We start from the raw sequence: 27,256 nt of genomic DNA on the forward strand, positions 1-27,256 counted from the left end.
ACTGGGCTGCTCGCACCCAGAGCCGGGCTGGGCCCCTGAACCACTGGAGGGAGGGAGGAGAGGGGGCGGTGGCCGAGCCCCGCGGGGCTGAGCCTGCAGAGCAGAGGGCCGAGCTAGCCGGGGGCTCGTCTCTATGGTAGGCGCTTCCGGCCGCGAGGGCTGAACGCCGTTTTGCCCTCCCTTCCCTTGGCGACTCCCACAGGCCGCGCTTCCGGCCGCGCGACTTCCGCCTGGCTGCCCGCGGGAGAGAGGTTCCGCCGCCCTCGCGCCCTGTCGCCCGCGCTGGGCCGCTCGCGCCCTCCGCGTCCGCCTGCGAACGGTCCGGTCACGCGTGGCTCGGCTGCCGCCGTTCCCCTCACCGAGCCCACACCCCCCTCAGCGCAGGGCCGCCGAGCCGGGGGGCCGCGCCCGCCCCGCCGGTGGAGGCCGCCATGGGCGCGTACCTGTCGCAGCCCAACACGGTGAAGAGCTCTGGGGATGGGGCCGGGCTTGGGCCGCGCCCGCTTCATTTCGGCTTCAGCGCCATGCAGGGCTGGCGCGTCTCCATGGAGGTGAGCAGGGCACCTGAAGCTGCGGCTCGGAGCATGGCGGGGAGGCTTCGTGCTGCCCCGGACCTTTCCCGGTGTCCGGCGCCCACCTTGGGGGCGGGGGGTGAGGGGAGGTGGGCGGTTGGTCCCTCCCGTGGTGCCCGCGCTGTCGGGGCGGGGCTGCCTCTTCCCGTGCCACCGCGGCCCATGGGTTGCCGTTTGTCCTGGCTCCCGCTGGTTTCCCGTCAGGGTTCTCCCGGCACATACAGCCCATAGAAATCCCGGGAGGAATAAAGGCTTGGGCTAAAATGGGAGGAGGATAGAACAGTTTAGCTCTTGGGATGAAGCACTGAATGAAAGCAAGTGAGAAATCCTTATGCGAAATCCCTGCTTTTCTTTCCAGGCAGTGCCAGTCTCTCTCTATCCCGTTTCCCTGGGTTTATTGTAATTGTTTTCTAGGCAAACTTACTGGAGGAATTGTCGTTGCTGCTCTCGGCCTCCTGTAGCCAGTCCTGGCTTTACTGCCCTATCAGCCTGGGAAAATTAATTATCTCGGGATACATTCCTGGCTGTGGAAGCCAGGTGTTGGCTTTGGGTTCTGCCGGTGGGGGAGTCTGTTGGAATACTTTGTAAAGCTGTTGTACAAGGGCGATGTCGAGCTGCTGGAAATACACTGCCTGGCCAGCAGTTCCTTGTGCTTTGAATTTGACACCCTCTGTGAGTACTGTTAACGTGCTGGTTTATTTCCCCTTCCAGGCAGCCAGCAAACAGGGTAAATTAAGGGTTAATCTTGGTCCCTGCAGCTCCCCTCAGGCTACATCTTGGCTGAACACAGTAAAGGAGCCACCTTGTTTGTAACCCTTTGGCCAGAGGTTGTCTCATTCAGACCATTTCTCGCAAATATGTTTCTATGAGCCATACCGTCAGATACTTTACTGCTACTGAAGTGCTACAACCATCTTACTGGTGGCAGAACGGTGACCAGATGTTTTTTCCTCTGTGCATCAGATTTCAGCGAACCCATGGGCTTGGTAGAATATGCAGGAGGATTGCTGCTTCTGCTCTTAAGATCCACTCAGAGTAGTCTATGCTGACTGTGACTGTCACAGTGTCTCAGTTGGTCCATCCTGGTGACCCCTGGAGGGATGAAATGTGGCACAGAGGCATTCCTGGGACACTGAGGTGATGCACAGTGTAATCTCTGTGAAGAGATTAGTTCGTGTTTAAGAGGCTGAGTGCAGGCACTGCTCTGGCATCCTTAGTGCACAGAGGCTGAAAGTAGTTTAAGGAGACAGGAATGAGGGAAAACAGCATTGCCCCTATTTACAATGTTGGTGGGCTAAAGTAACCTTTCCACAGGTGGGGCATTGGCTCATCATTTCAGTCACTTCAGGTCTATTCTTGCTGCTGTTGACCTTTATGGAAATTGGATGACGCCCAGAGCTTCTAGCTGGGTTTTCTGCACTAGCCAATATCTTCAGCTTATCTCCCTATTGGCAGGGGCAATACTGAGGCCATTGGTGTAGATGTGGCTTAACTGTGTTATCACAAGAAATGAAGAGATGGCAGGAGCACTTGTGTTGCAAGCTGAACCTGTTGCAGATTGCTTTTGAGACTGTGATGGAAGAGAAGTGTGTTGCTTCACACACCACTGAGTAGAAGTTCTGTTGCCTTTTCTTGCATTCCAGTCCTGTGTGTTCTTCTCTGTGTCTTGTCTTGGTTTGTATTTTTTCTAAGTGTTTAATTGTACTTTTGCAATTAAAGCTTGGGAATAGCTTTAAGCAAATGTTCACACTTAAGGTGCTAGTTATGTATTATGATAGCAAAGCCACTCAGAGTGTGTGCAAGTGCTAGGAAGGACACAAGCATTTTTGGGTAGCAGAAATTTGTGTAAAGGAGTTGTCTGTTGCCTTTAACTTACATTTAGGAGCCCACAAGTGAGGTAGATACATGGGGCTCCAAAGAAGTGCTATAATAAAAATCCATTCTTAGTCCAGAGAAGTTGCTTTGTAAGGAAATGTTTTGGGCAGATGAGGGACCCAAAGGATAAGGATACCCAGAAAATAGCGTTGGGTACTAAGAGCAAATAAGAAAAAGGAAAAAGCTGAAGATGGCTTTATGGCTTTGGGATACAGTGAAATGTGCAGGAGGCACTTTGGAAGTAGGTGGATGGGGCCTCTGAGCTTTTTTGTGCTGTTTTGGTTGTAGCTTCAAGACGAGACACCCAACGACCCCCATATGCAGCTTCATTTCACTCCTGAAACCTTGCATAAAAAACCAAGGCAATAATTTGGTTCAAAATCTGGAGATTTGCCAGATTAACTCTCAGTTTTATCTTGCTTGCTAATTTCAACTGAATTTGATGGTTTATGTTTCAAACCTACTGTTTTTCAGTACTGATGTAGTAACCACTGAGGTGGCTGGAGGAGACCTAGAATTTGGCTCTTCCTTGGTCCGAAAAGCACAAAAGCAGGGTCACTTGGACAACACTTGCTGCAGTGAGCTTACCAGGCCTAGAAGCAGGGATGGAGATGTGTAACTGAGCCTCTTGTTCTGGCAGCACAAGGTGGTCTTTGTGGTCCATTGGGCACTCTGATGTAGTGTTACAAATGCCAAGGGACTGGTGTACAGCCTGCCCTGTGAATCCATGAGCACTCATGCTCACGTAGAGAAAGCCGTGTGCTCAGTGTGGGAGCTGAACCATCTCCTACCAACACATGCTGCCGTCGTTTGTTTGCACTCCTTGCCTGCAGTGCTGTGGATGAGGGTCAGGAAAAGTTGCTCTCAGTGTTCTGCAAATGGAGTAGAGACCATTTTTGCTGTCAGTACTGGGTTTCCTCCCCAGCAGCATTTGCATTACTTGCTCTAATTAAACTGCTGTTTAGCCACCTGGGGCTTATCCCAGTTACTTTGTTGTGGTTTTGCTGTCTCACTAGCTTCTGTAAACGCTCTGAAAAGTGCACATAACATGCTGGCTCTTTGTTTATACTTACTACATTCACTATCTCCAGTGAGCTCTCTGGTTAAATTTCCTATGTTACAATTCAGAGTAATTTTTTTTCATTTTGAGTTAAGATTGCAATTTGCCTGTTCAGATGCTGTTTTTGTGGTGTCAGGAGTTTTATTGCACTAAGTACTGTGTAAAGCCAGATCCTCTTTTTTCCTGTTGATAGAAATTGGAGGGGAACGGAGTTCTCTTCTGACAAGACTGGAGGGCAAAGAGCTCTTATCCGAGAAGCCCTACAGTAAAAAAGTAGAAGAGCTCAACAGTTACTTGGCTGTGTAGGTGTGTGCGTGTATAGGAATTTTGGGTTATGGCTGGCAATATAAACACATCCAAATCTCTGAGCCAACTGTCTTGGAGTAAGTACAGTGTTTGGGGACAGCTGTAGCACATTTAACTTTAAGGTGATGAACTTGAACCACAGCAAAGAGGCTATATCATGTTGCTTAAAGAATCACATGATTGTTGTTGAACAAAAGCATGTGGGGTGCGGTCATGCTGCTAATTGGTAGGTTTGAGCTTGAACTTCAAGGAACAGTAGATTAGTTGGGCAGGGGGAGGGCTTAAGAGAAAGATTCAATCCATCTATCAGTTTGAGGTTTTGCATTGAAATAGCCAAGTTTGATTTGGTTGCCCAGAGGGTGAAAGAGGTCAGGCAGCTGGTTGTAAAATCTGGTGGTGCCTTCTTCAAACTCTGCTGTTCCTGAGAGACCCTGTGAAGAAAAAGGTTGCTCAGTGTATATAGCTTATATGTTCTTATTGATCTTTGTAGTTTGGGAACATGCACAAGGAAAAGATGATGCAGCTCGACATTTAAGCCCAAAATGCCCCTGGGAGATGTGCCTTCCTTCTCGTTTGCCCCCGGAGATTTTCAGAGTTTCTGGACAGTTGCCAGAATGAAGACATATGTTGTATCTTAGGAAGTGATACCTATGTTTGTACTTTGGCTTTTGCACTGTTAGTTGAGTAGTTGCTCATTCTTTGCTTCACTGCTTTTAAATGACACCAGAGAGGCCAGGTTTTTTGCCTTGCTTGTCAGGTAGCTGTGTCTGAGGCCAGCAGTGAACCTGGACCATCCCACATGGCAAGAAGAGCAGGAATCCCGAGAGAAGGTTTTCCAGCCAAATTTGTTCTCTCTGGATGTGGTAATCCCGTGTCCTGCAAGACCCTTTCATCTGCTGTTCAGATAGACAACTGGTGCTGTCTGTGACTGTATTCACCAGGATAAGCAAAGGCAAAGCTGCATTTGACTGAACACATGAGGTCAGGAGGCTTCATTTTTGACCTTCTGGCTTTTCCGTTTGCATGGCTCTTGTTTGGCAAGAACTAGGGAAGAGAGCATCTGTGGGAGTGACCAGGGTCCACAGGTGACCCTGAGACAATTGCATTTGTCTTGGGGGGTGGGGGGAAGTAGCCAGTGTGTTAGTACCAGTATGACTTGTGTTTCTGTAGTTACACTTGGCTAGACAGCCCTCAGCATAGGTACCAGTCTGAGCAACAGCACAGCTTGTTGCCTCACATTCATTAATGACTGTGAGCTACTTCAGTAACAGAAGCCTTACAAGGACTGCAAGCAGAGGGATTTGATTCTAGGTTCAGCTTGGCCACCTCTAGAGTTGTTGTACTGAGGACCTGAAGGGGTTTCCGATATAATGTCATGGTGACAAGGCTGGGTTACTATTTGAGCACTGAGAACACCATGACATTAAGGATCCATGCCCCCTCTTTGAAGATGAGTGCTGACCAGGTAAGCTTTTGAGAATGTGAGGGGAGGCGTTCTTGCTGTTCTTGCTCTCCCTGCAGGTTTGAGAATCCCTTTGTCAATGTGCATAGCCTTCCTGCTCATTTCTCCCACTTCTATGCAGGATCTGATGCAACCATGTAATTCCAGACTTTTGCCCTCTCTTTCAGGATGCACACAACTGCATACCTGAGCTGGACAGTGAAACAGCTATGTTCTCAGTCTACGATGGACACGGAGGTAACTGAATCTATTATGTTCTCTCCTGAGTCCTTCAGTGTGGCTCTTCTAGGCTGCCTAGTGGCTGCTGGGCAAGCATCTATCTACCATTAGAAATCCTGCTCCTTTTTAAGAACCATTTTCTTTGATAGATGTAATTCACTAAGGTTTTGAAAGTTTCTTAGGTGTTCTAGAAGGAAGGTCATGGGTTGATAAGTAATTGAAATGAGATTTGCATTCCATCTTCTAAAACTGTTAAGAATGTTTTCTTGATGGATAACTAGACAGGATAGTCACAGAATAGTGGTGGTAAGAAAAACTACACGAGATTGGACTAAAGGTCTGCCTCTGATCAGTGTGTTCTGGTGGTTAACAGTACTGGTTGCCCAAGGAAAGAGTGAAGGAAGAGAAAAGGCAGATCCATTCTCTGACATACCTTCCCAGCTTCCATTCTCCACGTAAGAGCTAGAGGTTGCAGCCATTTGATCTTATAGACACTCTCGAGTCTTCTTGATGAACTAACTCTTAATGAACTTGTCTAATTGCATTTTAAACCAGGTTTATGTGGTGATTATTTGCATAGGATATTTGAATAGAACTTTGTTATTTGAAAAAAGACTTTGATCTAAGTCTGCTGCCTGATGAGCTCACTGCAGTATCCCCACACTTAGGAGAAATCTGTGAATGATCGCTCTGTTAGCACTTTTCACTTTCATTATTTTGGACTCCATGCGCTTTCTTCCAGTCAGAAGAGTCCCAGACTTGTCTCTGGTCATACAGCTGAATCTCTGCTATTAAAAAAAAACAGCAGCACCCATTTTCTGGCCCTGAGGTCAGTTGGCACAGTCTGGCCACACTAATGCTGTTCAGCTGTCTTAGTGTTTAGCACAGTGTGGCTGCATCCAAACTGGCTGTTGGTCCCTGGTTCCTACTAGATCCTGGACTGTGTCCAGGAGTTAGGGAGAGTGAGAATAGGGAAAAAAGTGATAACTAGCTTATGCCAAAATTGCATCATGGATTATTCTAGTAGTTTTTAGCATAGGTGATAAAATGCCTGGGCCACAGAACTCAGTAGGCTGGAAATAGACACAGGTTCTAAACATTGTATTGTACCACAGCTGTGGTTGTATTTGTCCTTCTTTTGGACTTAGTCTAGCTCTGTACTATGCTTTTAGTTAGGCTGAATAGAACTGCCTATATCCTTTAAGTTACAGACATATCATGAATTTATTGTGTCGTGTTTTCCGCTTTGTTCTCAGTTCTTTTCCTAACAATTCCATATTAGCTATTTTGACACAAATAAACTGTAAGGTGATATTTTTAGGACTCTGTCCCCAGTTTCTTCCAGATCTTTCCTTAAGTGGTAATAGATGGTTTTGAGTCCATCCAGTGCGCATATGGAGGTTGTCTTCTTTTCTGATCTTTGTCAGCAACGAATATCATCTGTCAATATTATGTAAAAGCACAAGATCCTGCTGTCAAATTTTACAGATTATTTTAGTTTTGATCCATTGCTCCTTTCTGATGGATTTTCAAGATTATTTTTGTAGATCTTGAACAACAGAAGTTTTCAAGGAACCCTCCTCGGTGCCATCCTCCATTTTGAAAACTCTGCTTCCTTTGCAATAGCACCTCAGTATGTAAACTGCTGATGATTTATTTGAAAGTTTATTTGAAATCTGTATGGAGTAGATCAACTAAACTGCCTGCTTCCTCCTGCTCATTGACTGTCTGAAAACACAGTGACCAGTTTGTGATGTTCTCTGTTGTATGTTTAACCCCTGCCCAACACACCATATGTATCCGTGTATCTGCTAATTCTGTTTATTACTATTTCTACTGTTTGATATGTTCATGAACCAGCTAAGTTGGTCTGTAGTATTGTGAACCCAGTTTCCACCACTCTGAGGATTTTAGATTTCTTTTGTATGATATGTATGCCTTTCATTTCTCTGATAATGGAGACTCAAGTGGAAGGTTACATACCACAGTTCATAATTTCTCCCTTTCTTCTAGAACTGTTAGATCTCATTCTGCCAATGGGTAAATAAGAGTTTAAGAACTTTTCTGCAATAGTTCTTACTAAAAAGGTCAGTCTGAGTAGGTAGCTGATGAGGAGCTCTTCAGAAGATGTCATCTTGGTCTGAAGCACTTATATTTAATGTTTGAAAATTATTTTTCTCCTGAGCTTCATCTTAGAGCATGCAGAGAGCTGGATGGAGCAACTGCTGATATCCTGCAGGTTATCTTTAAGAACATCAGGGTAATGAGTTGGTTATGAAAGGCAGAGAAGGACAAAGGAAAATTAATATACAGATTTGGCAACTATTCAACTTAATGTTATTTCTTGTAGAAACTCAGAAACCATTTATAAGCATCTAGCAGGTACAAAGATAAGGAGCATCTACCAAAAACTGGCCAAGAATTAATAATATCAAACCAACCTGTTCTTCCTTAAGATTGGTGTGTTAGTTTCTCAGCTAATAGGAAGGTCTGTTCCATGTGTTGCATTTTAGAAAGACTTTGGACACTTTGTGACATAATGTGTTGGGATTTATTTTAGATACAACAGGAAAGATTCAAGATAGACATTAGGGAAAGGCATTACTCAGAATAGCAAAGCATTGACATGAGTTTCTAATTCGTATTTTCAGGTTTCTAACTTGTATTTTACATTTCTAGTGATGGGATTTCTACAGCTCTTACTGGACAAGCCTTATCAGGAATAATACAGATATAGTTGAATCTGACACTGAAGAACTTTTTGCCCATCCTTACATTTGTATGATTTTATTGATGCATTAGTTCTTAGTTTGAAACAGTTTCTCAGGCCTGTCCCACGTAAAGGAAGGTTTTAGTGTGAGAACCTCTCTCAGCTTTATTAGCTGCCAGTGGAAAAAAAAAATAATTAACCTTTTCTTTTATACCTTGCTCATTTCTCAGCCTTAAACTCTTCAGTAAGCATCCTGCTCCAAATGGGTTAGGAAGAGTTTTTATTAATGTGCTATTTGTAAAAGCGTTAGCTTTTTGTTGGCTGCTTTTTTTTGGTGGTTGTGCTTGTTTTGTTGATTTGGGTTGGGTTTTGTATGGTTGTTTTGTATTTTCATATTTAGCTTTCAGTTTCACTCTTCAGTTTTTCTTTAATGTTTTTCCCCCTTCCAGTTTTTGACAGATACTGCTCATATTTTGCTTTTCCCAGTTTCCTTTTTACTTACCCTCACTTCCCTGCCCCCAAATCTTGGAGAAGAATATATGGGTACTTTGCACCTCCAGTATGATGTTTCTGATTAATCTCTGTTGCTATCTACACATGCTTTGTCCTTTTTAGCTGTTTCTTTTAATTTCATTTTAATAAGTGCCTTCATTAACATAGTTCCCTCTTTTCATATTATATATGAGGTCTATATTATCGTAGTGAGGTTTTCTTTTTGCTGCTACCAGGATGTTTAATATGAATACAGTGAGCCCTCATGTAATAATTTTTCCAGTCTGTAAGCAGATAAGCAGAGGGATCAATGTCTCTTGCCCCATCTTGGTTGTTGCACTGCTTTTGGCTGGGATAGAGTTAATTTGTTTTACAGGAGCTGGTAGGGGACTGTGCTTTGGATTTGTACTGAAAACAGTGTTGGTAACACAGGGATGTTTTCATTATTGCTGAGCAATGCTTGCACAGCACCAAGGCCTTTTCCGCTTCTTACCCCACCAGCCAGTAGGCTGAGGGTGCACAAGCAGCGAGGAGGGGACACAGCCAGGACAGATGACCCCAACTGACCAAAAGGATATTCCAGACCATTTAGGGTCATGATCAGCATATAAAGCAGGGTGAAGAAGAAGGAAGGGGGAGATATTTGGAGTGATGATGTTTGTCATCCCAAGTAGCTTACACATGATGGAGCTCTGCTGTCCTGGAAATAGCTGAACACCTGCCTGCAATGGGAAGTGGTGAATTAATTCCATGTTTTGCTTTGTTTGCACATACAGCTTCTGCTTTACTATCAAACTGTCTCTATCTCATGATTTTCCCACTTTTCCAGTTCTCACTCCCATCCCTCTGGGGGGAATGAGTGAGTGGCTGTGTGGTGCTTAGTTGCCAGCTGGGGTTAATCCGTAACGACTGTATTTGTAAGATATTGGTGGTTTTTTGCTTTTGCAGTTTGCTGTGCTCCACAGTGATAAGTGATGTTTACCTGGGAGAATTGCTATTAAAACACCAATCTTGAGCTTAATCTGATAATTGTGCTGTGTGCTGAAGCCATTACAGTACTTTGGGTACCATCTCATGGAGACAATTAGCAATTATATTTCTTCCTCCAAGAGTTTTTTTTTTGTGGAGGAAATACAGAATGGTGCCCTTGCAACCTTCTTCTGTCATGTTTTCTCCCTCATTACAGTAACGTCTCAGTATATTGAACATCTTTGGGTAGCTAAAATATGTTGGTACTTCTTGGGATATTGCTTTGGTTTTGTCTAAGGCTAACAAGCAATTTAGGAATATGACCCAGACTCCATGGTATATGGTTGTATGTGGGAGAATATGGGCAGGTGTCTAGAGAACTTCTCACCTCCAGTACTCTGGATCTTCACTCCCAAACAAGTGCAGGATCCTGATGCAGGGATAGAATGTTAAAAAAAGTTGTGGGTATTCCAGAGAGGCACAACGTACCACACTGTGCTGGGCCCTGGCCAGCACTTACCAGTGCTACTTGATGTCATGCAGCACCCTCAAGAAGAGAGGGAAAAAATGCCAAAAGGCACAATGGGTAAACTAAACACTAAATCAGGCACCCCTGGAGAAACAAGGGAAGTACAAGTCTGCTCATTTAGTAAGGGATGAAGAAGCTTCTCCTGGGAGGGAGCAGAAGAAAGAAGAGGCAGCCTGTACTGCTGCAGAGCAGTCACAGGAACAGGAGGAGAAAGAGGCTGAAATCATGACAGGAATCACCCTGTCCTTAAGTAAGCTGGGAGCTATGTAAGAAGATTTTAGCCATTAACCAGGTGAGCTAATTCTCAGTTGATTACTCTGATGCTGGATTGATGCAGATTGCACTAGAACTAGGAGATGAAGCTCCTGAACGTCTGCAGTATACTGATGGCATCATTGTGTGGGGCAGCACAGTGGGGGAAGTGTTTGGGAAGGAGAGAAGAGTAATCCAGATCCTTTTGAAAGCTGCTTTTGCTATAAAACAAAATAAGGTCAAAGGACTTGCATAGGAAATCTAGTTTTTAAGAATAAAGTGTCAAGATGGATGTTATCATATCCCAGTGGATGTGATCAATCAAATAACAGCTATGTCTGCAGCAGCTAACAAAAAAGAAACACAAGTGGGGTTTTGGAGAATGCATACTTCTGATCATAAACCTTTGGTATCGGGCAACTGTCGATCTTCTCTGTCAAAGAAGAATGACTTTGAATGCAGCCCTGAGCAGCAGCAAGTCTTTGAACAGATTAAACAGGAGACAGTTTGTGCAGTAGCCCTTGGACCAGTCTGGACAGGACAGGATGTGAAAAGTATGCTTTAGCCTGCTTGCCAGGGCTTCTGGCAGAAAGCACCTGGGGAGACTCAAGGTCAACCTCTCGGGTTTTGATGCCAGTGATAGAGAGGATCTGAAGTCTGTTACACTCTAATTACCAGCGTATGAAGGAGTCTGACCCACTTCAGAAGTAGTTTGTACTAAAGTGCAGCTCATTTTGGCACCTTGATTGCCTGTGCTGGGCTGAACGCTCATAGAAAGAGTCCCCTCTACACATCATACAACTCATGCTCCATGGGGTAAGTGGGTTGCGCTGCTCACACAGTGAGCTTCACCAGGAAACCACAACTGCCCAGAAATTCTGGAAGTGATCATGGTCACTGTGCTTAAGAGCATCCTCTGTATAATAAATTACCAGAAACTTGAAAGCAGTGTGCCTTGTTTACACAGGAGACACCCCTCCCCCCAACCTCCTAACTCACCCCCCCCTCCCCCCGCAATACTGCGTTCAGCTCTAGGGCCCCCACACAAGAGGGATGTGGACCTCCTGGAGCAAGTCCAGAGGAGGCCACCAAGATGCTCCGAGGGCTGGAGCGCCTCTGCTATGGAGACAGGCTGAGAGAGCTGGGCTTGTTCAGCCTGGAGGGAGGCTCCAGGGAGACCTTAGAGCAGCTTCCAGTGCCTAAAGGGGCCAACAAGAAAGCTGGAGAGGGGCTTTTGACAAAGGCCTGTAGGGACAGGACAAGGGGGAATGGCTTTAACCTGACGGAAGAGAGATTGAGATTAGACATTAAGAAGAAATCATTGGCTGTGAGGGTGGTGAGGCACTGGCACAGGTTGCCCAGAGAAATGGTGGATGGTCCATCCCTGAAAGTGTTCAGGGCCAGGTTGGATGGGGCTTTGTTCTTGGCTAGTTTATTTGTTATTTGACTCTAAGGTTGCTTTACTTTATATTTAAATAGCTTGTATGTGTCTAAATACAGATCAAATCTTGGAGCAGGATCTACTTTCAGCTCTGAAGATGAGATAGAATGGGTTTGTGCATGTACATAATAAAAAGGATTTGATCTAGGAACCTGTATCTCTGGAGGCCTTTTTCTTGCCTTGGTTTCTGCCCTGAGGCTGCTGCCCATTCTTGTCTTCTCATGTCATATTCAAGCCTGTGCTTCTGGAGATAGAGAAATCTTACTGCAGTGAGACTCCAGCTGGGCCTTAGGTACTCTGGAGCCAGTCTTGCCAGAAATGCCAAGATAAATTGACTTTGTTCCATATTTCATCTGAATGTGACTCCTGCTTTTAAACCTGAATGAGATGTAGGTTTTGGCAGTGGCATCTAGCTGTGCAGCAATATGCTCTGAGGCTTGAACTTTCCCATGTATGCTTTCACCTTTCTGCCTGATCTTTCAGACATCTTGAAAACTCCACGTGCTCTTTCATGAACAAAAGCAGTCCCTTTGGATAATTCTGTTGGAACACAAAAGTATGCACTCTGGAGATTTACTTTTTCACTGAATTCAGTGCTACACAGGATAGATTTTACTTTAGCCTTCTGAGGACCTTCCTACTACTGCATCTGTGTTGCATTAAGGGGGAAATGCAGCTGAGTCTTTGGCATTACTTAGCTGGAAGCTGCCTCTCTAGAAAACATTAAGACAATGATTCATGGAGACTTTGAGAGTTTTACAGTGAGTTTTGCACTGAAGACGTGGAAGATGTGATCTTGGATTCATTGTTAGTTATGTATATGGTTATAGCTGAGTAACTGTATTCTTGAAGCATTCAGCCACTGAAAGCTTTCCAAGTCCCCAGCAGCCAAAGGCTCTCCACACCCATTCGTACCAGGGCCTGCTTTTGTACCTCCAGTGTCCTCTCTGCTGCTCCTCTGGGAAGTGTGAAGATGCGGAAGTTGCATTTGGTGAGGTTTTCTTTTCTCTGCTTTTCTAAAACTGTCAGTGCCAGGACTCCTGTTGCAGTTTAAAGTGCACCTTGGAGTGTGTAGAGCCTCATCTGGAAGTTAAAAGCAGCCGGCTTCATTCTTCCCCTGAGGAGGCAGTCCTGCAGTCTTGCTCCCCTTGGTGAGGGGGAAGGCCTGGGTAGTGATCTCTCACACCTTACTCTGACATATTGTACTTATGCACTCATCCTTCTCTTGCTTCAACAAAATTGTTTTCTGGATGTTTGCATCTTTGGAAAACTCATTCCATTTTACTGCTTTGCAGATCAGTTTTGTGCTTCAAAGAGTTCTTCCCAACTTCTATTTTGCTGGAAATGTTGTCTCAAATGCTTGTTGCAGGTGAGGGCAACCAGGACCATTTCCTTAGGAAACTCTACAGCCCTGAGCACTTAATTCATGGCTGACAGATGTTTTTGAGGTTTTTGGTCAATTTCTGATGGCCAGGTGAGCATGAGTGGGTCTGGGAAAGTTTTATCCTGGTGGATTCTCTGTTGCTTCTCTATACAACTGTAACAAGAATGTAAATTTGTGTGTATAAAACAGTAACTGCAGGAGTGAGGGAAGCTTTAATTGAGACAGTGCTGTAGCAGGTGAGGCACCATCAAAGAAAAGCAGCAAGTGGCTGTAAAAGGAGTCTTTTGCTCTGAGCTGTTTCTGGTCTGTCCACTGTTACTTGTTTGCAGCTGGTGTCTCTTTAATAGTAGTTCTCCCTAATTCCATGCCACAGGCACATGGGGCTGGATCCTTCGATCCTTAGTGGAGCTGGCAGGGAAGGACTTTGATAAAGAGCACAAAGCAGGACTTGAGGTATCTAAATTGCCTTTCATATTACCTGGCTCTTCAGCCCTGTTGCTGATGTCCTCACCCCCACCCTCTGAGGGAGTGTGTTTGATGCTTAAAGACCTTGGTAAGATGTGGTGGGTGAGCTGGTTTTGATCTAAGTGTAACCAAATCCAGGAGTATGTTATAGAATGAACTGGAAGGAGCTATTAGCATCCACCAGGTAATTACACCAATTGCTCCCAGGATAGACTGCAGAAAGGCCACAGGTGGCCCTGGTACCCAGAGGCCACTCCATGTGCAAAGGCAGGACCTGGAATGAAGTAGAGCTTCTCTATTGCACTCTCACAAATGTTTCCTCAGTGAGAAAAACCTGGCAGGTTTTTTGCTGTGACAGGTCCAGAAGTGCTGAGACAGTATAATGTAGTACATCTGTGTGTGTAGAAGATGAATTCTTTGAGCCAGTTCAATTTCTCTGGCCACTGTGGCAACAATGTGCTTTGAGTCACTGATTCAGCTTATAAAATCCATTATATCTCGCTGGGACTGCTGTGCAAGCAAATAGACCTGAGGTCTGTGTGCTGGGCTGACAGCTGCCTCCTGTGCCCCAAAGGAACACATGCCTTTAGATTTGAAGAGTTATTTTGGTGGGTCATCTTCCACAGTCAGAGAACTCCAAAGGAGAATCTTGTTTTTATTCTTGATGTTTTGGTTAAAACTCTGTAAGTAAGCACCTTTGTATCCCCTGAGCAAGGGAGATGGGGCACCACCAGGACTACTCTCCTTATAGGGAATGGTCTGGTTTGAGCTACAGCCGATGGAGAGATGACTGTGAGACTGGCAGAAGGGTCTCCTGTGAAGCCTCGTCAACTTTCAGCAGCAATGTCTGTTGTGACATCTGTGCTGGAGCTACACAGGAAGCAGCAAAGATTCCTCATCTGCGGCACCTACACATTCTTGTACAGTAATATGTCTTTGGGCAGCCACAGTGAGGCACATTGGGTGTTCCCAGATCACTATTTAATTTCAGTATCCTGGTGTTAAAGACATGGCTTGTTTTAACTGCCAAAGCTTTCCATATTGGGGCTGGCTTCCCACTTTTGCGGCGACAGAGCAAGAGCTTTCTCTAGTGCATTGCTTTGCACAGTGCTGTCTGCAGCCCTGTGCTCTGCCTGATTATAGGGGATGGGACCAAGGCTGCAAAGCTGTCAGTGGCTTTCTCAGATCAAGCTACTTGCTGTGAAGAAAATCCCATGTCCCTTAGCTGTGGCAGAAAGATTGCACTGTTGGGTCATCTTTTCCATCAGGTGGGTGATCAGGTGCCAATGCTGGTATTATTAGATCTGTCAGCTGCTTCCACTAGCATAGATCAGGGTGCCCTTTGGTCATTCTCTTGTCCTTTTCTGATCTCAGCAGGTAGCTGTGGCCTGTCCTCTTCTGCCAGAACAGTTAATTGGTACAGTGACGGAGGCTTTTACCCACCCCATTTCTGTTTAGCGTTTGGGTAAGACCATCAGTGTGATCATCAGTGTTTAGGTTCAACAAGACTCAGTGCTGGGTCCTGCACTTAGGCCACAGCAGGCCCATCCAACACTGCAGGCCAAACATGAGCAGTTTGTGCCCAGATGGCCAAGAAAGCCAAGAGCATCCTGGACTTTATCAGCAATAGTGTGGGCAGCAGGGCCAGGGCAGTGATCATCCCCCTGTACTTGGTACTGCAAGGCTACACCTCAAATCTTGTGTTCAGTTCTGGGCCCCTCACTACAAGAGAGACAATGAGGTGCTGGAGCAGGTCCAGAGAAGGGCAGTGGAGCTGGTGAAGGGCCTGGAGCACAAGTGTGGTGGGGAATGGCTGAGGGAACTGGGGGTGTTCAGTCTGGAGAGGAGAAGGCTCAGGGGGGACCTTATCACTCTCTACAACTACCTAAAAGAAGGATGGAGAGAAGAGGTGGCTGGTCTTTTCTTCCAAGTAACAAGTGATAGGACAAGAGGAAATGGCCTCAAGCTGCACCAGGGGAGGTTTAAATTGGATAGTAAGAAAAAAATCTCTGAAACATTGGCCAGGCATTGGAACAGACTGTCCAGGGAATGGTGGAATCACCATCCCTGGAAGTGCTCAAAAACCATGTAGAGATGGCCCTCAGTGATGTGATTTAGTGGTGGTCCTTGCAGTCATGGGATAATAGTTGAACTTGGTGATCTTAAAGGTCTTTTCCAACCTAGTTTGATTCTTTTCTCAGGGAAGCCTCTGAAGAGCTTCAGGACACTGCATGGCTTGCATGCAGATGACCCACCTCTGTGTCTGTTATACACTATGGATGATGCAGTTCAGTACCCCAGAGAGTGTCAAAATGAGAGATGTCACACCATCATGCTGGTTCAGATTGGGCAGGCAGGAATGATTGCAAGTTGGAAAAGAAACTGGAAGAAATTGCAGCTGCCACTGCAGCAGTTGCATCAGCAGCCCACTTATACTGGGCCTGCTCCATGTCCTGTAGTTCCTGATCTGGGAGTATCCCCGCTATTTTTCTAGTTTTCCTCCTCCTTAGACTGCAGAGACACATGGTGGGCCTTGCTTATTGGTCAAACCTTTATGTGGCAGCACATTACTGTCATGTCTATGTCTCAGCCAAGTCCTGGAACTGCCCTGTCCATGGCAGGGTCCTGTGTCCCTGCAGCAGACTGACCAAGTCACCTTCAATCCCTGCCATACGTAGCAATTGTCAGTGCTGTCTTCAAGAGTGTCAGGGCTACTGTTTTATGACCTGCTAACTTAGCTTTAAGTAAAAGCAGCCTAAATGGAAAGATGTACATAGTGTGCTCTCTGGCCATGACTCTGTCCTTATAGAGTCTGTATCTGCTGGGTGGTTTTCTGCCATGATCTAAGGCTGTGCATGTTTTCCTCAGTGGCCATACCTCTCTCAGCAGCCCCTGCTGACTTTCCCCATTCAAGTGATTTGAAAGACCTATCACTGTCATTCACCACTCCCTCCACCTACAGTTATGTCATAGAAATTAAGTTTTATTTTGGCTGTGATAAAAATGTTATATTTAAGCTGGTCCTTCCAGACTATACAAATACATCTTCCCCTGTGATTTGTTGGGTTTCATCTCATGAGTGGTAGTTGGCAGTTCTGTAACCTCTTCTGCATTTGCTGTGTTGAAAGTTTAATTTTTTAAGCCAAGTGATGTCTTATATATATATATAGAAATGTAAATTACATATAATATATATACATGTTATATTCCTTACCTAAATCGTCAGCATGCTTAGTTACATCAGCATGCTTAGTTTTATCAGCAAAATCCCAGTATCTTTAAGAGCATATGTTGAATTGGCAAGATCTGTTTCCATAAGCTCGTGTCAGTGGATATTAATTGTCCATCCTTTTCATTTCAGACCCAGTATAAAGTCCTGCTGGAGTGTTTCTGGCTTTTAAAAGTCTTTTAGATGCTCTAGGAGTGGATGCTTGGTTTGAGTGTTGACCATCAGTCAAAGTTGACCTCTGTGCTTTCATCAGCCTGGTGTTCTGGCCACTGTTCACTCATGCTCTGCACACACAGACACACTTTCCTGTCCTGTTTTGCTGATTAGGACACCCATCTTCCTGAAAGGCTTGTCTCAAGGTTGTGGCATTGTGTTTTCCTTGGTCTAGAACATACACTAGAATATGTAACACTTTTTGTGCTGCTCATCATGGGTTGGTAATGCTTACAGTGACCAACAGCTTCCTTTTTCTCTGCTTGTTGTTTATCCCTGTGCTTACATGTGAAAATAGAGCTTTCTAGGTAAGATGGGCCTAAAATGTTGGCCTATGTGCTAAAAAAGGGCGTAAACTGTTGGCCTATGTGCTAAAATGGGCCTAAACTCCCTTTCAGGAAGTTTATAGTGTTGGCTAAACCTGATAGATGAGCACTCATTGAGGTTTTCCAGGGGTCATCAGCAAATCCTGCTGCTCTGGAGATGCAGCCTGTGGGTAGGTGTGAGTGAGATCCCCAGCAGTCTGTTGCTGCATAACTTTCCTGTGTCTGGGATAGTTCTAGTTTTTGGCTCCAGATTTGCCTCAGGAATTCAGTTGCTCAGGAATGTGTTCTGCTTGTGGGAGTACCAGTCTCTAAATGATTTCTGCTCTTTCAGGAGAAGAAGTTGCCCTATACTGTGCCAAGTATCTTCCTGAGATAATCAAAGACCAGAAGGCCTATAAGGAGGGCAAATTGCAAAAGGTAAGAATATAGCTCTGCCTTGAAACAAGTAAGCATCACTGCAGAGGAAAGCTGTTGTTTCGTACCTGATGCTTATATGCAGGGCACTGTCCCCCCAGGCTCTGCCATGTCTTCCATTTAATTTCCTTATTTCTAGGAGCAAATACCAAGTGTGGTTTATTTTCAAAGCTAAACCTTCTTCTATTTTCCAGCATTTTTTGTTGTTGCCTATTTTGCTTTGATTTTAAATTTTCAAACTCATTCCAGTCAAAGGCATGGGCTGGTTCTTGGAGAGGTTTTGGTATGTTGTTTGGGGGGGGGCAGGCATAGCTTTTGTCAGAGGTGAGAGGTTAGTTCATGTCTTGCTTCCACCAAGCAATCCCTCTGTTGTAATTCTCCTTCATAGTACTAGTGCCTCATCTGACGTCAGATGTCCAGTGAGTTGGTGCTGGGCTCTGTAGCAGTGTGGGTGAGGGGGAATCAGTCCCTCCAGAACTTACACATTTACATGCAGACTGAGGATATCCTTCAAGGCAAGCTTGAATCAGTTCGTGGCTCTTGCTCTAGGCTGAAACACCCCAGTATCATGCTTTGCTGACCCCAAGCTGGCTGCACTCGCTGACTGCAAATAAGCCTGTCTGCTGAGCAGATGGGCCTGCATGCTGAGCCATTCCACAGCAGCTTTAATGCTATCCTGTCCTCAGGCTCCTGTGGGCTACAGCAAGGCTTGTGATGCCTTCTTCACTGAGATCCTCCAGGAGAAGCTGTGTCAGTGTGGGCCAGATGAGCAGGCAGGGAGGTACATTGAATGCTGTCTGCATGGCCAGGTCTGGGGGGGGTGATCTGTGGCACAAAGTCTAGCCAGTAATGACCGGTGTACCACCAGGGTCAGTACTGGGTCCAGTCTGATCTAACATCTTTGTGAATGATCTGGATGCTGAGGCAGGTTTGCAGGTGACCTTGAGCTGGAAGGAGCAGCTGTACACAGCAGCTGTACTGCTGTCATGCAGAGGGACTCAGACAGGTAGAGAAATGGGCTGAAACTTAGGAAGTTCAGCAAGGGGAAGTGTAAAGTCCTGCTCCTGGGTATGAACAAACCCACCACTCCAGCACGTGCTGGGGGCTGCCCAGTGGGAAAGCAGCTCAGCAAAGGCCATGGGGTCCTGGTGAACACAGAGTTGACTGTGAACCAGCCATGTGCCCTTACTGCAAAGGTGGTGAATGGTGCCCTGGGCTGCATTAGAAAAAGCATTGCCAGTTGAGGGAATTGATGATGCTTCCCCTCTGCTCAGTGCTGGTGAGGCTACCCTGTGAGCACTGGGCCCCTGCTGGGCTCCCCAGAGCAAGAGGGATGTGGGCAGACTGGAGATCTTCAGTCCAGCAAGGGGCCACCAAGGTGCTGGAGGGACTGGAGCATTTCTGCTGTGGGAAAAGGCTGATGGAGCTGGGATGGCTCAGCCTGGAACAGAGCAGGCTCTGGAGGATGGAATCCATGGCTGGAAACCCCTACAGGGAGGGTACCAAGAGGATGTAGCCAGGTTCTTCTAAGTGGTGCCCAGTATCAGGACTGAAGGCAACAGGTATAAACTGGACCACAGGAGTTTCCCTCTGAATATCAGGAAACCTTTTTCAGTGTGAGGGTGACCAAGCACTGGCACAGGTTGCTCAGAGAACTCCATCTCTGGAGCTCTTCAGAAGCTGCCTGGACCTGATCTTTGGTAACCAGCTCCTTGTGTGCCTGCTGGAGCAGGGTGTTGGATCAGGGGGACCCCAAAGGTCCCTGCCAGCCTCAGCCATTCTGTGATTCTCTATGGTCTGTGTTCTGAACGAAACTTGATTGCATAGCATGACAGGCAGGCACTCTGTAAGGAAGGTGAAACTGCACACTCTTTATGTCTGTGTTCATACATAGGCCCTGGAAGATGCTTTCTTAGCCATAGATGCCAAGCTTACCACTGAGGAGGTGATTAAAGAGCTCTCTCAAATGGCTGGGCGACCCCAAGATGATGAAGATGAGAAGGAGAAGGTTGCTGATGAAGATGATGGTAAGTCAGATGCCACTGAATACACAAGACTGCAGCTCCAGGACAGGGACTGAGAGCAGGTGGGCCTGGCCTTCTTTAGCAGAAGGTTTTCTTCCCAGATTTCAGTTGGCGTTGAACTGCACCCCCTCAGCACCGTTTATTGCTTCAGGCTGGTGCTAGGGGAATTCTGATCCATTTGGTAGCTTAATCCTACAAATAATCCTATAAAAACTGTCACAGTTTTCCATAGGGCTTCCTCCATTGGGTGCAGAGTTCTAGGATATGTCAGAAACCTCTGAGCTGGGAGGTAGGCTACATTGTGAAAGTGAGACTATGATGTCTGGTGCTTAGATCTCCCGAGCTGGTGGCAGACACCAGCTGCAGGCAGGATTGGAGTAGATTCTGGTCTCTTCAGCAATATTTTTTGTGCATATGTTCTTCTCTACCAGCAAGTAGTTGTCAGACTATGAAGCCAGCTAGAAGGTAAATCCCAGGGTGGAACTCTGTGCTGCTCTCAGCTGAATATCTCGTGACTAGCCTTGAAGCAGATGTAAAGTGATAACCATTGCCTTGAACATTGCATGGGGTCTGGAAGTGCTGAATTTGTGGCCCTTGTTCTCCAGCTGACAGGGACAAAGTGGGATTTTGGTTGGTTGGGTGTTTGTTTTTTTTCTTCGTTCTGTGTTTTCAGGAGTATTTTGGATATAGATGTTTCTTTTCCTTTTGGGATTAAATAGCAAAGAAAATAACAACCAAGTGGATGGCAATAGGGAAGTGGTGGTCATAGGCTCATAGTTTAGGGAAAGTCATCCTATTTTCTGTCTAATATCCCACTTGGGAGATAGTGCATTCACTGCCTAAAAGCTATTCCATCATCTCTTTCTAAGCTGGTTGGGATATCTGGGGTGCCTCAGGCCCATGGGGCAACTGCTATAACAAAATCTTCTCATTCCCAGTTGCAGTATTAATGAACAGATCTCTACATGAAAGTGGTCTTTCTGCTTCCCCCATGGCTTCAGATGAGCCTGCTCTTGTGAGGCTCTTCACCCTCTAACCTTACGTCTGTTTTCAACACTCTGTGCTGCCCACAAATCAGCCAGGTAGCATCAGAGGCTGGAGGTGTTAGGGGGACTTGCAGGTTGCATGCATCAGCTGTGGTTAGAAGCCTCTCCCCTGCCATTTGCTTATTGGTCATCTGCAGTGCCTGGAAGCTGTGGAATGGTGTAGGCCTGGCTGCTAGTGAGCACTGTTCCTGCTAGTGAACAGCCTGTTGAGCATTGCTGAAACTTATCTGCAATAGCAACATCCAGCCAGGGCAGCTCACTGAACTCTGTGTGCTGCACGGTGCTGCTGTGGTGATGTATTCTGTTTTCTGACCTTCTTTGTCCTCATCCTCCCTCCCCCTTTGCATTTTTAGTGGATAATGAGGAAGCTGCTCTTCTGCATGAAGAAGCCACAATGACCATTGAGGAGCTTCTCACACGTTACGGACAAAACTGCACCAAGAACCTCAAAAACAAGTCATTAGCTCCAGCTGGGGAGAACGCTGCAGAGGGGACAGGCAAGCAGCATGATGGGGAGTCAAATATGAATGGAGAGGCTGACCCAGGGGAGCTTACCGACCACAAGGAGAGGAAGAATGGGAAGCCAGATGAAGAAATCACGGGTATTTCCTCCACCTCAGACAAAGCCAGCGCTGGAGGCAACAGCCCTGCTCTGCAGAAGCCTGAAGCAGGCAAAGGTGACGAGGCCGTCACCTCTTCTACTGGGGAGGCCGGGCCCTCCTGCTCCTCTACGGGAAAGCCCCAGCGCACAACCAAATCCAAATTTTTTGAGGACAGTGAGGATGAGTCAGATGAGGTTGAGGAAGAGGAGGAAGACAGTGAGGTAGGAAACAGCACTGGGACAGAGTGGCCTTCTGTCTGGGCAGAATGCATTGCTTACTGTGGTACTTGATCTACGAGCCTCTGGCTCATCCTAGGTTTATCCTAGGAGTAGGTTTTTCAGGCTGATACTTTGAGACCATCTCATGGGAGCATTGGGAATTGTTTAGATAACCCTGAAGGAAACATACCTTCATCTGTGCAGCGGCCATTGGTCCTGCTGCATCCACCATCCCTTCATTAACTGTGGGAGCTGAAACTAGCTGCTCTGATTGTAGACATCAGGTGTGGGGGAAATGTACCAGGTCATGTCACTCTTCTGGGGCAAGTTACCATCTGTCCCCAGAATGGAGGGACCAGCTGTCTGGGGAGGGCACTGTGAGTGTCCTGTGTGATTCATGGTGGTGTCTCTCATTTCTTACAGGAATGCAGTGAAGATGAAGATGGTTATAGCAGTGAAGAGGCAGAGAACGAAGATGATGAAGATGACACTGAAGAAGCAGAGGAGGATGAGGATGAAGAGGAAGAAATGTTGTTACCAGGCATGGAGGGGAAAGAGGAGGTGCACACCCTGTTCTTGTGTTCTGCAGCATAGGATGGAGCCAAGGGCACTTGGGGGGGAGCTCAGCAAGGCCATGTTTTATCCTCATCTTTTGTTTGGATGAGGATAAAACATCTGTTTTGTTCTGTTGAGGCTGAACACAGCTGCTGACAGCCTGACTTTATGCAAAAGCCTAAGGGATAGGGCATAGATTTGGGCAACAGGTTGAGATCATTGAGGCTGACCCCACTGCTGGGTATGCTGTGCTTAGAAACTGCTGTGGGGTTGGTGTGGACAGCGAGTACAGGACAGTAGCAGGACTATTCTACTAGCACTGCTGCTCCTGGGCAGAGCGTTGCTCCTTGCCAGGCCCAGGCTGTGGCCTCTCAGCCTATGGCAGTGCTGGCCGATGGGCCAGGGACCTAAGATGTTAGGGAAAGGGGGACTACAGCTTTTAAGTACCAGCCTTTTCTCTTTGGAGAGATGCCCCAGCTTTTGCTTGAAGGCTGGGGCTGTGATCAGCACACTAGAGCTGACTGTATAGCAGGACATGTTGAACACAGGAGAATCCTGAGCCACTGATGCTTTGTGAGGCTGGAATGGAGGTAGTGCTTGACCCTGCTTCTCAACGAACATGTTCCTGCTGTCTTTCACAATTTCTCCATTGTTCTCGTGTATGCTTATGGGAAGAAGGGGTGAGACACAGCACCTCAGGGTTTGAGACACTGGTGGGTCTGCAGTGGCTAGTGCCAGTTCCCTATTGACATAATGGAGGAAGAGAAAGGAGCCTCAGGAAAATTTGTCTCTTTCAGCCTGGCTCTGACAGTGGCACAACTGCTGTCGTGGCACTTATCCGGGGCAAGCAGCTAATCGTGGCTAATGCTGGAGACTCTCGTTGCGTGGTGTCAGAAGGTGGCAAAGCCGTCGACATGTCATATGACCACAAGCCAGAGGATGAGGTGGAGCTGGCCAGGATAAAGAATGCTGGTGGCAAGGTCACCATGGATGGGAGAGTGAATGGTGGTCTCAACCTCTCCAGAGCAATCGGTGAGCAGGAATGGGGGTGGATGCTGGCATGGCTTTGGCCTCCAGAGTGCTGTGCTCGGGACATCCAGGCTTCCAGCACATACCAGCTGCTAAGTTTAAGGAACAGCTTTTAACTAGGTGATGAGTAGAACCTATTCAGTATTTGATGTGGTGAGATTTCAGTCTAACTAGAGAAAATGGCTGTGAAACTGGTAGATGTCAGTGCAAAGCAACACTTAGCACTTATCAGCTAGCCTTGTCAGATGTGGTGCACTTTGGGGTGAAAAGACACTGAACTGGCAAAGGCACCTCTTTCTCATTGTATGGTAAAAGCATGTGGCAGCTGTGTCTGTCTGATGGGCCAACAGCCATATCTGCTCTGGCTGTGGGAGCACAGGCTCTGATTCTGCTGGGGCTGCCCTTTGACAGAGCAGCGTTTCTCATGGTTCAGGGGTAGGCAACACTGCCAGGGCCCAAACAGAGAAAAAGTAATCCTCCTCTCCACCACAGGTGATCACTTCTACAAGCGGAACAAGAATCTGCCTCCAGAAGAACAGATGATTTCTGCTTTGCCTGACATCAAAGTGCTGACAATAAATGATGACCACGACTTCATGGTCATTGCTTGTGATGGAATCTGGTGAGTCGCAAAGGGAGCTGTGTCTCTTGGATCACTACTGTGATCTTTCTCTGGAGCTGAGCCTTGAAAAGGCCCAGGGACCCTGGCTGCTAGTTAGGCACTATGGCATGACTGCTCCCTTCGCTTGCCCTTCTGACCTCTCCACTCTATGCAGGAATGTGATGAGCAGCCAGGAAGTGGTGGATTTCATCCAGTCCAAGATCACCCAAAAGGATGAGAATGGAGTCCTGAGGCCACTCTCCTCCATTGTAGAAGAGGTAAGGTCCAGAGTTTCACCATCCCTTCAGCACACAGTGTTTCTGCATCCCAGCTTGGTGCCTGACTCTGCCCTCTCTCTTGATCAGACTGGTTTGTTCCAGCAGTAGAGGTGTCTGGGCTTCAACGCTGGGGTTGACCTCTAGGTTGTTGTCAAGCTGAAAGAGTTTCTGTCCACTTCCAGAAAACCAATGCTGCTGAGGCTGTTTCTGTCCCCTGTCTGGCTGAGAACAGCCTTTTGAGCCCAGTCCTCACCACTGTGGCCTGGGCAGCCCCTAAGCCACTATCAGTTGCTAGAAGGTGCCTGGTGTCTCAGTTATTCGTAGTGCTCTGCCTGTGCCCTCTGCTAACCTGTCCTGTCCCTCTTCAGCTGCTGGATCAGTGTTTGGCTCCAGACACCTCAGGGGACGGCACCGGCTGCGATAACATGACCTGCATCATTATCAGTTTCAAACCCCGTAATGCACATCCACCTGCTGAGAGTGGGAAGCGGAAACTGGAGGACGTGGCAGCACCAGCAGAAGAGAATGGTGGCGATAACAAGAAGAAGGCCAAGCTGGAATAGCTGGCCTCGCACAGGGACTTTGCTGTGCACTCACCAGACTCTCGTTTCTTAAACATGCTGAATGCAAGACTCCAAAGTCTTGCCCTTTTTTTAGCCTTAGCAGAGGCCTTGTTTGTCCGTGTCCGGGGTGGGGGGTGGGTCTGGTTAGCAAAGGCATGTCGCACTGTTCATCTGTAACCATTCCAAAGAGGGAGCTGAGGACACAGTTGCGTGCGGGAGCAGCCACCAGCCACAGCGCAGGAGCCCACTGCAGCCTGTGAGCACGGAGCCCTTGGTTAGGAGAAGGATGTCCCCCCATTGTCTCCATGTGGTTGTTGCCATTTCTGTGCCTGTGAATTTCTGTTCAGAGGGAAGAACTTTTTCACTGTTGAGGTTTTTTTAATCCACACCCAATTATTTAAGGCCCTTTGTTTTTATTTGTGAAACAATCTGGCTGTGGTGCTGCCGCCACACCGCATTCTGTTGTACACTTTCAATCAATACCTTTTTCAAACTAAAAGCCCAAAAAACATACATGTGCTCCTAGTCCTTGGTTCTTTCCTGGAAGTGGGGGGTGAGGAAGGTGGGATGTGGAGGAGAATCTCTGGTGTCTCAGGGCACTGGGGGGAATGGCTGCAGCTCACAAGAAGCATCTTGCCATGTGGTTGTAGAGTGCCACCTCCTGCTGTGTGCTTGGGCCTGCTGCCTCTCTTGCTCAGGTGAGGAGTCTGTTGTACACAGAGCAGAAGACAAGTTTCTAGAGACAGTTTATGTCTCACCCTCCTGAGGTGACTTGCCTGCAGTCTGCTGCACCCCATCTGTGTGAATTGTTTGCTCTCTTCAAGGTATGACAACAGGCAACTCCTACCTGATGTGCTGGAAGGTGTAAAGCTTGTGCATATGTCAATACTGCAGCCACTCCTGCAGGAGTGAAGCCCCTGGGCTATGAACCACTGATGGAAAGGTTGGCTGTCCTTCCCTGCTGTTGTGCACCTTCCACCTGGCATGGTGTGGGAGCACAGATAAAATTTGCAGGCAAGGACACCCAACACAACTTCTTCCAGCTGTTCAGGGGTTCCTGTGTCTCAGGGAAGTGCCCTTGACAATGCCTTGCACTCAGTTTTCCCTCTGAAGATGAAGTCCACCCTCCTGGTCCCGATCTCTTGGTTTGGCTTCTGCAGTTCAGTCAGTCCATGGCTCACCAGTCTGGATGGGTGCATCTCATGCCATCTTTGAACCCTTCTGTGATGGCCCTGAGATTAAGTCCCTCTGTCTAGTGACTTTCCAGTGGTGACATGTCCAGACATGAACTGGTTTGGTCCCTGGATCATACAGCTCCTGCAGCCCTGCTCAGGGCTGGAAGTTGAGAGCCGCAAACTCCTGCAGATGCTGGACTTGCTGCTTGGACTGCTCCTGCACTCAGAAACTGTCTGGATGAGTTGATGCATTCTCCCAGAAAGGTGCTGCTTGAGTAAAGCACACAAGGAGAGGGTTTATTCCTTCACAAAAGTGCATTTCATCTCAGGGCATCTTTCATGTGCTGCCAGGTGGGTTTGTCTCAGGATCATTCCGGCTAAGGGGCAGCTCAGTACCTGGTGCTTCCTCCATCCTATAAATGTGCTGGCCAAGGTGCCCCCCAGATTTTGAATAATCAGACTGAATTGTCACAGGAATGACTGGGAATTATTTTCTCCAGTCCTAAAAGCATGTGTTACGTCTGAAGTCCCTCTAGTTTCAATACATCCCTTTTAGAACAGGGACAGCAGTGCTACTGTGCAGTCTCATACACTGAGATAAATCCCAGTCCTGGATGGAGCACCCAGAGCTGCATTGCCCTGGGAATCTGGGCCAGGAGGCAATTTCACTCAGTGGTTAAAACCACTGTCTGAATTGTTATGTGCCCACTTTCCATTCCTGCTGCAAAGCATCCGTCTAGAGTTTGGTTTTAGACTTTCTTCCTGGTCATTAAGGAAAGGTTTTGATACAGCTGTTGACACCAGTCTCTGTGGTATCCTCTAAAATGATTCTGGCCAGTGGTGATCTCACATTAGTAATTTGTATTGAGATGTAACAGGGTTTAGATCATTTACTATGTGCTCTGTCCTCCTGGAGCAACCAGAAGTCTGAGAGTTGGTTACTGGAGGTGCCAGGTTGACAACCTCATCCATATCCAGCTATGGGGTCCCTACAGCCTGTGACAGCATCCCACGGGGTGGGGAGGGATGCCAATGCAGGATGTGGATCCCCACAGCTATGCTGGTGCCTCTACCTGGGACCTTCAGCAGTTTTCGCTCCTGCTTCGGAGTGGGTGCCCATCACAACAAGGATACAAGTAAGTCCTTGTGCTGCAGCACCCCACAGGCTAAAGCATCACCCCCAGCTGGCCCAGGCACAGCCCTCCAACAGCCCTGGCAACCCTTTGCATGCTGCTGGACCAGCCACG

General features: G+C 47.0%; 1 protein-coding gene across 1 annotated transcript; it reads left to right on the forward strand.

Annotated features, from left to right (window-relative positions):
* Window positions 1-210: 210 nt before the first annotated feature.
* Window positions 211-25,347, forward strand: PPM1G (protein phosphatase, Mg2+/Mn2+ dependent 1G). The gene is made up of 10 exons (XM_005147393.4): window positions 211-551; window positions 5,443-5,512; window positions 17,836-17,921; window positions 19,813-19,945; window positions 21,342-21,811; window positions 22,232-22,369; window positions 23,161-23,395; window positions 23,885-24,014; window positions 24,169-24,271; window positions 24,640-25,347. Exons 1-10 carry the CDS (start codon window positions 432-434, stop codon window positions 24,832-24,834), a joined length of 1,680 nt encoding a protein of 559 aa, XP_005147450.1. The 5' UTR covers window positions 211-431; the 3' UTR covers window positions 24,835-25,347.
* Window positions 25,348-27,256: the final 1,909 nt, after the last annotated feature.

This window comes from Melopsittacus undulatus, chromosome 3 (genome assembly GCF_012275295.1).
Source record: "Melopsittacus undulatus isolate bMelUnd1 chromosome 3, bMelUnd1.mat.Z, whole genome shotgun sequence".
NCBI lineage: Eukaryota > Metazoa > Chordata > Aves > Psittaciformes > Psittaculidae > Melopsittacus > Melopsittacus undulatus.

Coding starts and splice junctions, on each gene's coding strand:
- PPM1G (XM_005147393.4), top strand. CDS start 432: ATGGGCGCGTACCTGTCGCAGCCCAACACGGTGAAGAGCTCTGGGGAT. Junction 552..5,442: donor GCTGGCGCGTCTCCATGGAG/GTGAGCAGGGCA, acceptor CCTCTCTTTCAG/GATGCACACAACTGCATACC. Junction 19,946..21,341: donor GGTTGCTGATGAAGATGATG/GTAAGTCAGATG, acceptor TTGCATTTTTAG/TGGATAATGAGGAAGCTGCT.